Consider the following 14,656-nt stretch of genomic DNA (forward strand, 5'->3'; position numbering starts at 1 on the left):
TACTATTGGGATCAATGTATGAGTTTCCCACAATGGACAGGCCCCCCTTGGGAGAGGGGATGAAAGGGAATAAAATACAATTTATTACATTTTGCAGTCAGCTTGCCTTCTCTGAGGTTTCACAGTTTTAAGCATTGATTCTCCTCATTTGCTATCCAGCAGAGCTCAAGCATGTCCCAGGTCCTCAGTATTACCTGCTTTTTCACCATTAAGCCTTCCATTCACTGTCACACATGTTTGGCAGAGCCACTAAGTAAACCTGGGAAGTTCAGGTGGCAGCTCAGCAAATGTCAGGTCTTTCCTCAGACCTTGCAGCATAGTTAAGAAGTGTCTGTTTTCCTCTGTCCTCAGTACCGAGCACTGAAGGTGACCCTCCAAGACAGGAGCTCAGATGACAGGAAGGCTGGTGAGGCTCTGCCACACGCAGCACTTCAAAGCACCCAGCCAAACCCTGGCCCCGAGCAGTGTGGGGAACATGGGTGACAAATCATTGCTCACCACACAACCTGTTGGCCTGGTGCACAGCCAGAGGGGTGATGGACAGAAAGCAGCTCCCAAAAAAGCTGGAGCATCAAACCACCAGGAGCAGTGTGTCACTCCGTGCTGCCCAGTGCACATCCAGGTGACGGGTGAGCATGGCAGTGGCATGACCCTGACACCAAGGGGATCCCAGTGAAACCCAGGATGGGAGGGGGTCTTTGTGCAGGGAGCCTCTGGTTGCTGAGCTCCGAACGATGCTGTTCTGCTTGCAATGGTGGAGCCTCTGGACATAAAGGCAAATAGGAAATGCTCAGCATGGCTCCATGGCAGGCTGAGGGCAAAAGCAGTGCTGCTCCTGCCCACATCCTGAGGCCACAAGATAATCCTGCAGAAGGATCCTAAGTGTGACCCTGCTTCCCATCCCTCTTCAGAGAGCAGCACAAATCCCACCCGAGCACTTTAACCCCAGTTTAGGGTGAAGGCTAGGAAGGAGGAGGCTGGGTCAGCTTGGGAAGGTCAGGGCACACAGTGGAGCGGCTTAAAATCCCCCCAAACAAGGGAAATCCCTCATCTCCCTTCCCCATAGCCTCCCTCTCCTTCTGATCACCCCAGATAGCACAGGAAGGGACCCAGCATCCCCTCTGCCACCACCTCCCCACCAGGGGACCCACCCGGAGCCTCCACACACACCATCTGTTCTCCCCACACGACCTGCCAGTGGATGAGGACATCCCTCCCACACCATCTGCCTCCACACCAGGTGGCATCTCCCCATCACCCAGATGTCCACCCCAGCCAATGTCCCGGGACCCTCTGGCTCTGGAAAACCTCATGTGCCGCCAGTGCTAAACCTCCTGGGCAAATTCAAGTCTGTACTCAGTCTCTTCATGACTGGATGCTACACACAGGGTGCAGAGACTTGCTGCTAAGAAACCTTACTGAAAACAGCGCTCCTCTGCACACACACACACAGTAGAAAGTGCTGCCCATCCCCTGCCTACCCAGGGAGGATAGGCACAGCAGCAGTCATGATAGCACGAGGCTGGTCCTCATCTATCTCATTTCAGGTCAGTAGTGCCAAGCCCAGCATTCCCTATGGTTACCAACCATTACTTGTAAGCAGAACATACCCTCATCTGACCATGAATGTCAAATGGCAGAAATGTTACACAGACAGAGACATGTATGTGGCAGGAGCCATTCACATGCTGTGGCATTATTTTAAATGATTGAAATGTCAAAGGAACTTTTATTTTCTCTCGAGGGTTCATTGCTTGAAATTCCCATTGGCAGAAGCTGACTCTGACCCCACTGTCGCAGTGGACTCCATCATCCCTCCTACTCTTGAATGTGCCATGGGTGGTAGAGGAGGGTGCACGGCAGAGTTGGCACCCTTGGAAGGCAGGGTCCACCCAGCTCCACAGCCCGACTCACACCCCACAGCCAGGCTGCAGCTCCACCAGCTCCCCATGTCCAGCAAAGGTGTCACTGAAGCAGCAATGGACAGCTATAAACTGCAAAGGACACAGCAGCAAGGCCTTTGGGGCAGGCATGCAATCAGGAAGGGCACAGGACAGCTCTTGTTGCCCTCTCGTGGTGCCCCAAAAGCCCACAGAGACTCCCTGGACATGTTGCCCCTTTTCTTGTTAGGGAAGCAGATTTGAGGGGGAATGGCTGCCCAGAAAAGCAGTGGCATTGCTGAGGTAGGAGAGCTTTGTTGCTTGTTTACATGGCCAGAGAGGAGCAGTAATGGCCTACATTAACACAATAGCAAACAAGGACCTTGAACCAAATCCAGCTTGGAGGTTGTGACCAGTCCATAGATAACTGGGAAGAAAAGTCAGTGTTTTCCCAGTAGAACTGCCTATTTACATCTGAAAACAGCACAAACCTTACCCAGAGGCTGGGAAAAACATCTCCTTTCACTGCCTTCTGCCTGTGAGGCTTTCCCCTCCCTCTCCAAAAGGAAATTTCCAGTAACTGAGGTATAAAAATCAATGCAAGACTCTGCTTCAGTGCTATAAAACTCATATGGGAAGAGTTCTTCATCCCACAGCCAGTGCCATGGCAAGGTGCCCCCAAAGGAGGTCACAGCCTTCGTGTGTGGGGAGCAAGAAAAGAGGCAGCTCTGTCTGCAGCCCGCTGGTGCAGGGCTTTGGGGGTGTGGATCTAGGTGCCCAAACCTGCAGGCACCACCAGAACTATGGGCTAGGCAGGATTCCCTAACAGAGGGTCCCAGGTTGCTGGTGAAGGTTGTGTTGCCATGTCATCTGCCATGACACTGTGCTGCAGCAGTCCCTAGTTTTACATGAGAGTGCATGAAACAAGGGATGGAAGCAGAGAGAAATTTATCAAGGGGGGACCATCCTCCTCCTCCACTCACCACCCACCACATCCTGGGAATAACTAGCAGGACTCAGCTAAGAATATCTTTCTGCCGTATTCCATTCACCTTCCACATGGACTCTGCATAGAAGATTAGGATTTGGGCCTCTTGATTTTCCTGCAGAAGTGCAGGAATTGTCTTCCATAGCTGTCAGGTTTCTCTGTACATCAGGCTGCATGGGTCACTGAAGATTTCAAGGAGCTGTGACTGCAAACACTGCACATGGAGTGAAACTTCACGTTTCTCACAGCAGGCCTGAGGGAAAGTAAGAAAAATGCTGGGTAATTAAGTGCTCAGCAGAATATGTGCAAGAGACAACACTGCTTCTATGCACAGGGTCTTGCATGAAGCTGTATCAACATTTACCTGCTGAAAATCCCCAGTTCTTGGGCTATGCCAGCTAACGTAATCAATGGGCCCACAGCTGCGGGCAGCATCCCTGCTGCTTCCTGCCCACGCCAGCCAAACCAGCTCACTCCTCTTCTGGGAGGTCATTTCATGCTAACATGAAACAGTTAAAGACAACACTTTTCCAAAGGTTTCCCACTTCCACAAACAGAAGGGACAAATGTGAGCAGCTACTGTGTCCCTGTCTGGGAGAAAGCAGAGGATCCCCAATGTACCTGCAGGTCACACCCCAGAGTGGAACAGCAAAATCACAGGGCTGGGATGGAAGGAGGAAGGTGACCTTCCTTTGAGCACATCCCAGAACTGCTTTCAACACTACTGCTATCCCCAAGCCTGGATGAAGCTGCCAACCTGTGCCACACACGTTCTTCTGCTACACTGCAGACTCAGCCAGGTTTTCTGGGATTGAGAGCCTATTTACCCAGGGAATTTCAGCAAATAGGAGATTATCTGATTTACAGTGTTTTAAAACACGTTCCTGAATACCTCTTCTAAAGTGAAGGTGATGCCATGGGTAATTCCTGATTAAAGGAGGGTATAAAAGGAGGTGGCTGATAGCGAGCTCATTATATCCCAATCAGTCTTGATTAGGAAGGGAAAGCTGTGTCCTTATTAATAGTTTCTCTAATTGCTTTCTCTCCTTGAGACCATGGTAGCCCGCTGCCTGCTTGTGCCTGGAGGCCTCAGGTCAGAGCTCAGCATAACTCATCCTTCATCCATCAACATGGGGAGCTATAAATAAATGGTGACACCAGAGAGCAGAGGAAGAGGTGGAAAGGGATTGTGCTTCTCAACCTGAGATACTCGGTCTAGTCAGTTTATCCAACAGAAGGTGACTGGTGATAATCCGTAAATATTAACCAAGGGGGAACTATTTCTGGTAGCTGAAGGTTCTGGCCTGGCAAAGATAACACAAGATTTTCTGGCTCTTAGCTGGAGCTGGGCAAATTTGGACCAAACGAAGTTGCAGATTATTCAAAGTGAAGCAAACAGCTGCATGTTCTCCACTAAGAAGTATTTTTAAATCCTCAGGACCAGCTTAGTTTCAAGATCTGCTGCAGCTTATCCCCTAACCCCCCTTGCTCCCCCCCCTCCCCCCCCCCCCCAAAAAGCCCAATTTGTGACTGAGAAGGAATCACTTGGGAAACCAAGAGGTGATTGCAGGTGATTCAAATGAGCCCTGGCAATTCATGCCAGAGGATTAAAGACCTTATAGTGACAGTCATCCCTCTGACTTTGATCCCTCCTCCTTTCTGCCACCGGCTGTTGCTGCCAGCATGAAGGGAACACGCTCACCTCTGGTGCTTGCAGCACAGTCACCTGAACAGGAGCAAGCCCAGCTTAATTAATGCAGCTGTCGTGGAGGGGACTGCAGTGAGGCTCGCACATCCCTCCCTCAGCACCAGGGAAGCAGGAAGACCACTGAGGAGAAAATCCGACAGCACGCCCTGCCAGTAGGCAGCAGCGTTTGCCTGGGAGACCCTGCCCATACACACATGGTAAGAGCTGGGAAGGAAGGGATGCTGTGAAGAGACCTTGCTGTGGAGGCACACAGACGGGAGCAAGGGACAGGGAGCCCTGTCATCTTCTCTGTCCCTGCTGTAACCTGAATCACACATCTAAGCATTCAGCACCCTGCACTGCCTACAACATGATGCTTCATGACATAGAAATCTGCAGGCAGAGAGAGGGAAGTAGAAGCAGTGTATACAGCAATGAGGACCTTGGGAGGTGCTGCTACAGACACAGTCATTCCACCTCCCCGTAAGCAGGAATGCCTATGCCTGCACAGGTATGCGTGTTACACACAAGCATGCTTACACTCATGCACCTACCTTTGCTAACAGCAGAGGCAGGCACAGAGTCCATATTTTCCAGGTTTCAATTCTATATCTGCAAAAAGCAAGTTCACTCCTGGTTTTGAGTCCCTGCAATTATCATGAAATGCCTCCAAGAGAGCAGCTCTGTCTTCTCGGTTGAGCGAAACTTTGATGTTCAGCACTGCATTCAGATGTTCCTTCCTTTCCAAAAGGTTAAGAAGGCAGGTCAGTGAACGAGTCAAGGAAAAAATCTTGCTTTCCAACACTCAGTTTTGCTGGACCAGACCAAAGATTTGAAACTGCTGAGCTGCTTTTTGACACCTACTGGACACCTAACAAGGAGGAGGCCATATCACAAAAGCTCTGTGAGATATGGCTGAGTTCATGAGCGCCAAGCCTAGTGCCCACAGCATCCCCATGAAACTGAAGGAACCTTCAGTTTAGGTTTCTCCTAGAAAAAGATTGCATTTGAAATTTGCATTTGACCATTTGGAAGCATTTTTTATATCTTTTCAAACGGAGCTACATTTTGTTCATCTGGAAGGTTCTAAGACTTTTGCTCTACATAGCACTGCTTTGCTGAGTGTGGCCACACATTTTAGTCTGGTTAACAAACAGGGCAATTGTATCCAAGCCAAACAATTTTAAATATACAGGAACCTGCTGAAATCAAGACCTGTGCATCTACTCACACCAGGATGACCTCCTCTGAGATCTGGATCAAAATAATCTTCTGAGTACTTTCTATGCCCACTTGCTATATAACTATATATAAATATATAGTTATATATATGTGTGTATATATATGCAAGAGAATAAGAATTGCTATACTCTATCACATAAGCAGCTTTTACTCAATAGCATCTTCAAAAGTAGGAAAAGAATACAGAAACCAGATGAAGCATAACATGATCTCTGTGTTTCTTGGGGTTTTGCTTCTGACCGTTTGCAGTTTAGGGAATTCCTTCACTGGGGGTTACACCATGCCTGTCATGTTGAATAGGCACTGAAATAATTATCTACCACAAATTGTCTGCTTCCCATTTGAAGCTATTCACACTTTTGACCTTCACAGCATCCTGTGACAGAGAGCCCTACACTGTAATCATGTTAAGTTGGAAAAACACAGTCACCAGCACAAGACATCAGAACAAAAAATAGGTGTAAGAAACCACAGACTTTGGAACAAATGCAGTTACTAAGATCGCACCTTCTCTAATAAATATTGGGTTTCCTTTCTGTTAACAGTTTCCTGTGGGAATGGAAGTATATATTCTCGCTGAATACACCTAGAATTTCGTGGAAATAGTTATACCTAGAAAAGGGTTGGTGAAGTATTAAAGCCAAATGCTAAATACTTGGAAGTTATGAAATGCCTGAGTTAAGGATGCTCTCGAAACCTATATGTGGCACACATGTGCCTGTAAATTGTCCATTCAGGTAGTATTTTTCCACAGCGCTCCTGCTTTGTTGACAACCGTTTGATCAAGCCTTCACCTTTACAGAAGGACAACTCAACTCCACCGGTTAATGTCTGTCAATGTTATAAACCATGTTAATCAGCATCTGCAAATAGACAGCACTGAGTACATTCAAAGGTAAACATTGTGCCTGGCTGAGCACACTGCTAAATGTATCACAGGACTAATATTGCTGTAGGTCTTCTGGTGGCAAGTAATCATGCAAGGAACTGCAGAAGTCAAACCAATAAAACACCTTACCTTAGATCAGGAAATTCTCTGAGAATAGGCAAAAGGGCTATTTTCATCCTCTCAGAATCAGAAGCTTGAATAAGCTCTAAAATTGCTTGTATAGGATCCTTGAGGTGACCAGCTGCAGGACCCTGGGGAGAGAAGTAAAGGTGTGCTCAGGGCAAGGAAAGATGCACACGTGCTAAAAGCTGGACTCGCATTAGACTGAGGATCTTGCTGCATGGGTTAGGAGCTTTGCAGGCCTGTCTGCATGTATAGAAGCCTGATTTCCCTCTAGAATAGGAGAAAAGAAACTGGGGTGTAGCCACAAACTTCTTCCAGGGCTGGGTGACTACCTTCTGCAGCGCAGGATCCCCTCCTGCATTTCCTGTGGCAAAGCAGGCAAATGTTCCATATTATTCCCTACACTGTCTGTCCTCTCAAGGCCCTTTTGTCCTTTGGGAAGTGTTTTGCTTCCAGAAGTAAGCACAGCCCTGTACCTATGTGAAAACAAGCTCTGTTGGCCAGACACTCTGGCATTTCTGCTGCCCTGGAGTAAGCCCAGGGACAGAAAATCGACCTTGGAGAGAGGGTGAGGGGACCAGATCCTCTATCAGCAAAACAGAAAAAATGGGAAGCAGGGCTGGACTCTGTAAAGGATATGACATGGCTGGTAGATGCATATGGTCAGCTCTCTTTAAACTGGAGCACACAGAAGAAAGCCTCACCAAGAAACATACAGCATTTTTAGCAAAGCTGGATAAAGCAGAATGCAGATGAACTGCCAAGAGAGAGCTTCAGGTCTTGCCCACATTTTTCATTGGTGCAGTAATGCGATTAAATTGCTTTCCTGAATTATTGATGCCATCACGTCAACAGAGACTCTGTGACAAAGCAAACCTGGAGAACAGGCTGCCAAACTGGAGCAGGAGAAGCCCAGGCTCCCCTGATCTCCATGGGGCATTAGAAACAGCAGGCCATATTCTCTGTGGGGCTTACCTCTGCACTGAATATAAATCAAAAATATAAATAACAATATCCAAAGACATTGTTCTCTCTCTTCCTCTGCACTGCAGACACACAGCACGTCTAGCTCTGCACACCGCACAAGCTGCACTCAGCTCCTAAGGCACCGATACTGCACAGCTTCATACTTGGCAAGCTCACTATTACAAAATGCTAATTAATTTGAAGTTGTCAGATTTCATTAAGCACTATATAGACAGGCAAGGTCAGAGGTAAACAATCTGCAATCTAAAAGGACAACAAAGAGGTGTCTTGTCAGCAGTACTTAAGTGCCTCTGACACATACTGCTCATCAGAGAGAAGCAAGGTATTACCTAATGTGTTTGAGGACGGAGGGGAAGGAAGAGCCTGAAGAGAGGGCAGAGCAGGGCAGGGAGCAGGTGCAGCCTGTGCAGCAACTGCACGATAAATTCTGTCCATAGCAGAGTACATATTTTGCATGCATAACCATGTATCTCATTTGAGTGAGGATCAGGCTGTCCCCTGCAAATCAAGGCTCCCACTTCAAGTAAGAAAGCAAACAGGCTGGGGACGCATGGGAAGTAGTGCTAACTAGATGAAGACTTTTTCCACCCAAGCTGAAGCTAGGGGTTTAGTAGACCAGCTTTCCTTGCACATTACATCCAAAGCTGATGCTGAGCGCAGCATTACTGGTAAACTTCAGAGTTAAGATTAGAGAATCCTCCTGCTATTCCCAGTGGTTCAATTGCTCAAAGCATTGACTCATCTGTGATTGATCACTCCAGGAGAGGCGGGTCTTCAGCTAAAAGCACTGGCAGCTTCCAGCTTTCCACCATGAAACTAATGCATTAATTGTAATGAGTCTGACAGCTTTTTAAAGGAGCCTACAGATGATCATTTCAATTTCATTTTATTCTTTGGACAAAGTAAGAATTGTTGACAAATGACTTGCAGGGGCACTCAAATGGGCAAAAATAGATTTCCAGTCCCTAGCACTTAAATTCATGAGTTAGGAAAATGACTTGGGATTTTTGAAAGTATAAAAAAACAGTAAAGCTGTGTTCTTTTATCTCCTCTGTCACATTTGAGTCCTGTTACCAGACTGATTTTGCAACCATTAGTGTGGTGCTCAGTCCAGCCTCTTATGAGGCGCTATGTGGGCACTCTCGGCCTGCATTTATAAAAGGGCTGTGCCAGGGCACATTGCACTGCAGTGATTTTCTGGCTGGGTTGAGTGGCTGCAGGGGGGGATGCTGCTGGCATTGTAGTCCTTGCCCTTGGGTAATCAACGGACCCATGTGACAGCCTGGTGGCATCCACAGATGCTATGTGCAGCACTGCCAATTACACCAGATTATGAATTAAGCAAAGAGACTTTTTTAAGCTTCCAAAGTTTTTTCTACAAGTTAGACCTAACATTTTCCCGCAAGTTTTCTTTGACTTTTACACCCCATCTGTCCCTTCTGCAATACATCTTTACCTCCTAATGGTGAGTTTTCCCTTGCAGGAAGACTCATGCCTCCCTGTGCAGCCATCACCAACCACAACAGCATCATCATGTTTCCACCCATGAGGAAATGCTGCAGCACAGGAAAATGGCTCATGCATCAATCAGCTCAGCTCTGAGAGGCTGGGAAGGGCCTGCGGGAGCAGGGAGAAGGCTGGACGGAAGGGCAACAACGCAAACACCATGTCCAGGGAGGAGCAGTCATACAGGGCAACACACGGAGAAGGTGAAGATGTGGGGCATCTAATCTGGTTTATCAGTCCAGAGGCTCAAAGGGAAGTACTGGCAGAAACACAGCTCTTCCTCATCTACACCCCTATGCCATGTACCAAGGCTTGCCTGGGGGAGCTGACAGCTTTGGAGCTGTCACACCAGCTCAGAGGAACTCACCTCATTCTTACGTCAGTGGCAGGAGTGCGAAACTTGTCTCCTCTAGTCATACATTTCAAAACTATAAACTAACAGCTTCTGGCAGATCAGAAGGGCCATCAGCACATCTGACTGTCATTTCTGTGAAGCTGGATGCCACTGTGGTAAGACCCTGTAAGCTTTTCTGTTGCTTTCAGAGCCTTTTCCTCTGCTGGTACTGTTCTTGATGACACAGAGCAAAACTGTAACCATATCAAAGACTTACTAAGCATTCTTTAAAGATGTCTTGCAGCATCCTATGGTCTTCTTCCATCTTGCTGACAATCCTCCTCCTCTGCACAGAAGACAGTTTCCTGGAAGTGGTCAGGAGGGCCTGCACGTACTCTGCAATAACAATGGCGTTGACAGCCTTGACAAGAGCCTGCTCCGGAGCAAAGACACATAGATTAACTTCCCTTTACTGGGCAAGCACCAAATCATACCTGTAGGGCTCTGACCAGTGTAGACAGTGGATATTCTGTCCATGCAGCTGGCTGTCCCGTTTCTTTGCTTAAGTATTCCTTTAAAATGCCTTGTCTAGTACATGGAGTATCTCCAAGCTGCATGTGGATGACATAAACATTGGTGGTAAGTGTGGAGTCATCCAACCAAAAGCAATAGGACCAGTTAGCTGACCCAAAGGCCACTGACACTCCAGAGCAGCAGCAACACTTGCCTTAGCTAACAAACACATCACCTGGGGACAGCTTGGTCTATAGACAAAGCCAGATCCAGCCTCCCTGGATCATCCCCCACCAGACACGGCCTAGGGCAATACCTTTGGGCACACAGTTGTGGCTGGGCACAGAGAAGTCACCTGGACATCTCTGAGCCATCCCCTACCTGCTGAGAAACCCCGTTGCCAAGATCATGCAGTGCCCAAAAGGGAGAGTGAGGTTTCTAAGGGGAGATGGGCTGCTGCATATAAACCACGTTTCATTAGCAGCTGAAAACAAAGCAGTGTTAGGCTGCAGTCCAAAGGTACAGGAAATCCCCAGCCCTGTCCAAAACAGACAAAGCAAGAGACGGACAGCTCTGGCACAGTGCTCCACTACCAAGCTGCTGTTTGCCCCAGCATTAATGTGACATAATGTCCAGTGATCTGTCATAATCTTACATAATGTCAGGATACGAACAACAAAAGGATAGCTTCTATTTTTTTTTTTCTGTTCCATTACCTTTTTCCACACATCAAAATATTAATTAAAATCAGCACTGACAAAGACCCTGCAGACCTGAGAGTCCAGTGCTTAGGGGACATGTGCGGCACAGGTAGCAGGGTAGCAGCAGCAAATCCAACCTGTGTGGAAAAGAGAGTACCCCAGGTACCAATCTCATTATCAAAGAGACAGACTCAAGGGTGCTCTGAGACTCTAGAAAAATTGTTTAGGCTACCTTAAAGGTGAAAAAACTCAAGTACCCTGTGAACTTGTTCTTTCCCAACCCTTTGCCTGAGAGACTATGTCTTTTGGGAATCTGGCCCTTTCCGTTCTCTGTGTGTCCACTCTCCATCAAAGGCATAAATACTCCTTATAACAAACGTTAAAGCACATTAGAAGCTGAGAAGATTTCCAATATTACTGGGGCAATGGCAGAATCGGAGATGGCCCAATGCTCCCTTCTCTATTTGGGAGATACATTCATTTTCCACATCTCTTCACTTGGTTTCTCTGCTGAGATTACAGATTAAAGACGATATCCAACTCTGTTGGATAGAGGAACTGGACTGACACCACTTTAAAAGCTCTTTTAAAAACAGACAAAACTGTAGTTTGGATTAATGTTCCAATACTGTGCCATCCAGAGGTTCAAGGACTAGTTTTGGTAATTTCTTGAGTAATATCTTGTTCTTACCTTCTTACTTATTTCTTACCTCATATGTGTCTGTTTTTTTCTTCCCAAATACCAAAAAACTTTGCTTTAAGGATTCAAGGATGTGGTGAAAACTGCTGTCACACTTTTTGAAGTGCTCCTTCAGTGTTCCCTGAGGAAAAGGGGCAGACAGAGTCAAAGGGTGCACATGTACAGACACCACAAAGACAGCAAACATGGACTATTGTGCTTTTGCTTTTTCTGCTTTCGGAAACAGACTCCCCCATGAGCTGCAGCATCCTGTGCCTTCATTTCAAAGAAAAGAAAACATTAAAGAAAGAAACAATTCGAACTTAGGAAGGATGTGTTACGTTCTTAAGACCAAACCTGGAAGACTGAAAACTATAAAAAATGGGTTACAATAGGTGTAATCTGGGAACTATGTAAAATGTGCCCCTCTGGATGGGGAGTGGAGCAAGAACCAGCCATTCTGCACCCTTCTGCTCTGACACCCTGCTGCCAGCATGGCTGTTGCCTCTTATGCAGTGGGAAAGTACAGAGATCATTTAGAAGGTAGGCAGGGCATAAATTCAAAGCCAACATTGACACAGTCAGAGAAGGACTGAAAGCCTGAGACCTGGGTCTCCTGTTCCTTCCCAGGGTTGCCCACCTCCAACTCCCACCTTGACATGTGGGCCAATGGGACTGGCTGGCAATGAGCTCTGGAGACCAAAGCTGCACAGTGTAGCCAGAGTTTCTTTTGCCATTTTTTTTTCCTGCCTTCAGCATGCTTGAGGGAACCTGTGCAATGAGCCTGAAGATGCTCAGGGGAGCTTCTCAAGGAAGCATACACAACCACATGCTATTAGGAGCCTGCAATTGTGTGCAATTTAGACGTGGAGCATCAGATACGAATATGGGTGTCTGGGCCAATAGTCTAATATTAGAAAGTATGAAGGGAGCGGAACTTATCCCAGGGGACAGGTATATTTCTGATCAGCCTTCTCTATCTACATCCTGACTACCCACCTCAGCCTTGGGTCCTGCGAGTTATCACTGCCCTGGGAAGATGCCCAGCCGCTGGGGATGAGTAGGTATCAGGTGAGGTTCAACCCTTGGGGTCTGGGTGCTCGGGAACACCATGAGGTGCCCATTTGTAGCACAACAGCAAATACTACCAACAGTGGAACTGGGATTCCAAAAAGTGGAAAAGATGAAGCTGTCAATATACAGCTTCAGACAAGGCAGAGGAGGGCACTGGGCCTGAAGATCAAACTATGGTTTCAGTCCTTCCAAATGAGGACATGAGAGTGAAGTGCGTGTCTGCCTTACAGTCTGAAAATATTCAGTATTAATGTGGGTTTCCCATACCTTGACTTTAGAAGCCACTGTCTGCAGAAAATGCTCAGTAATCTCATCTTCCATCCTGTCTAGAAATCCATTTACCTTAACATCTTGACCAGTGCTGGCACTGTAAATGTATGTTAGGTTACGCCAGACAGCCCTGTTAAAAAAAGTATATAGAAAGTACTGATCAGATGAAATCAATGAAATCAGGCTGTTCTCTCAGATTGAAACTCTTCCTACTGTAACCAAAACATCATTAAATTGAATGGACACGTGCTCAGGTCCAGGACTAGCTCAGTGGCTTGCATATGTGTACCCATCTTTTGGATGGCTCTCATTAAGATACTGCCAGAAGGACACAGAAGCTCACTACACACAGATGCCACTTGTATCCATCACTAGTGAGTTTAGATAAAAAGTCAGTATTTCAGAAAGGAGTAGGCATAAAGGGGCCTTGATAAACGGGGCTGGATGAACATCCTGTGTGCCTCTGACACCTACAAATACAAGACAAGCAATTATCTTCCATCAGAACAACCCTCAAGTCAGGAAATCCTGGTTAAAATGGTCACCAGCTTGAAACTGGACATTTTACTTTCTGGAAAAACTCACTGTGTAACTTCATTCTCAGTATCACTGTAAAGAATTACATAAAAGAGCCTCATAAGTATTCAGTCTAGGATTCAGGACCAGCACCATGGAAATACAACAAACAAAACTCAGCACAAGGCTCTGATGTCAAGTATGCTGGATTTGGGCATTTTGCTGACTCCAGAGATCCCTGGATAATTTTACACAGGAGGAAGAGAAACAACCTTGTTTTCTTCATTGCTGCAAGCACTCCTGAAATTAGCTCATAGGTGCAAACAGCCTCCCCCATCCTTCTGCTCGTTATTGCTTCCCACCTTCCTAGCAACCCCAGGGAAAGCCTGTCATGTTCAGCTAGGTTTCAAAGCACTTAAGCTTGGGCTTACCCTGAAGTGCACCAGCACATGCATCTCAGTGCAATGTTTATGAGGCTTTCTTAATGAAGAAGAATGAGGCCAGGGAAAGGAATCACACAACAACACATGGCAGGGTTGGCCAGAATAATGTTCCCACATGCAACACAGCATTGCTGCCTGCCTCAGTGTCGTGGGCACCAGGAAGAGTAAGATGGTGGAGCACAGGATACGGCTCCTGCACCTGCAGGGCCTGGGAGCAGGCAAGATGCAGCAGCATGATGCTGCCAATGCAGCAATCGTGGCCCTGGCCACAGATACAGCCCCTACCTGAGTCTCCCTCTCCTGGAACAGCACTGAAGGGTCTTGCTGACTGCAGCTGGTTCCCTCCATGCTTAAGGGCTGGTGTGCATGGAGCTGGATGACCAGCTCCAAGGAGGCAAGGCTGACCCCATAGCAGAGTTAGAAGGAATCAGACTGCAGAAAATTAATTTCACTTCCCATGCTACTAGGGCCTGGTTTCTAACCTGATAATGCAGCAGTTCTCCAGGATCGATAAGCCACTGTAGATCTCTGGGCAGCCATCGAGCTGGAGAAAGTTTCTTACTTCATTTTCATAGCTAAATTAAAACAGGAAGACACATCTTTAACTGGTGTGCTTTATTACACATCTGACAGCATCAGATCAGCAGCAAATGGAAGAAACATTCCATGAGTATTTGTCTTCAGCATGCACAGTTTCACTCCCCAAAATGGGATCTACAGCAGGACCAAGCCTGGACAGTGGCCATATGGCTGCCCCTCTTTCTGGTTGTTTTTAGGTCTGAGCCTCTCCAGAACATCCCCAAGGCTTTAACCTGTCAAGACAA

The 14,656-nt window shown here is 47.1% G+C and overlaps 1 protein-coding gene across 2 annotated transcripts in view; it reads right to left on the reverse strand.

The window, feature by feature from the left end:
• Nucleotides 1-429: 429 nt before the first annotated feature.
• Nucleotides 430-14,656, reverse strand: part of LOC130592658 (uncharacterized) — a 42,920-nt gene continuing 28,693 nt past the window's right edge. For both annotated transcript variants that reach the window (XM_057397147.1, XM_057397146.1), the window contains exons 7-13: nucleotides 14,315-14,407; nucleotides 12,871-13,003; nucleotides 11,561-11,671; nucleotides 9,914-10,072; nucleotides 6,816-6,937; nucleotides 5,110-5,295; nucleotides 430-3,121 (exon numbers count right to left, since the gene is read on the reverse strand). In XM_057397147.1, the coding sequence (XP_057253130.1) occupies nucleotides 5,115-5,295; nucleotides 6,816-6,937; nucleotides 9,914-10,072; nucleotides 11,561-11,671; nucleotides 12,871-13,003; nucleotides 14,315-14,407 (799 nt within the window). In that variant the 3' untranslated portion in view covers nucleotides 430-3,121; nucleotides 5,110-5,114. The remainder of the gene's footprint in view (nucleotides 3,122-5,109; nucleotides 5,296-6,815; nucleotides 6,938-9,913; nucleotides 10,073-11,560; nucleotides 11,672-12,870; nucleotides 13,004-14,314; nucleotides 14,408-14,656) is intronic.

The sequence above is a fragment of the Pezoporus wallicus genome, unplaced genomic scaffold (genome assembly GCF_028554395.1).
Source record: "Pezoporus wallicus isolate ANWC-B61680 ecotype Strahan unplaced genomic scaffold, APGP_CSIRO_Pwel_v1 contig_7068, whole genome shotgun sequence".
NCBI classification, from domain to species: Eukaryota; Metazoa; Chordata; class Aves; order Psittaciformes; family Psittacidae; genus Pezoporus; species Pezoporus wallicus.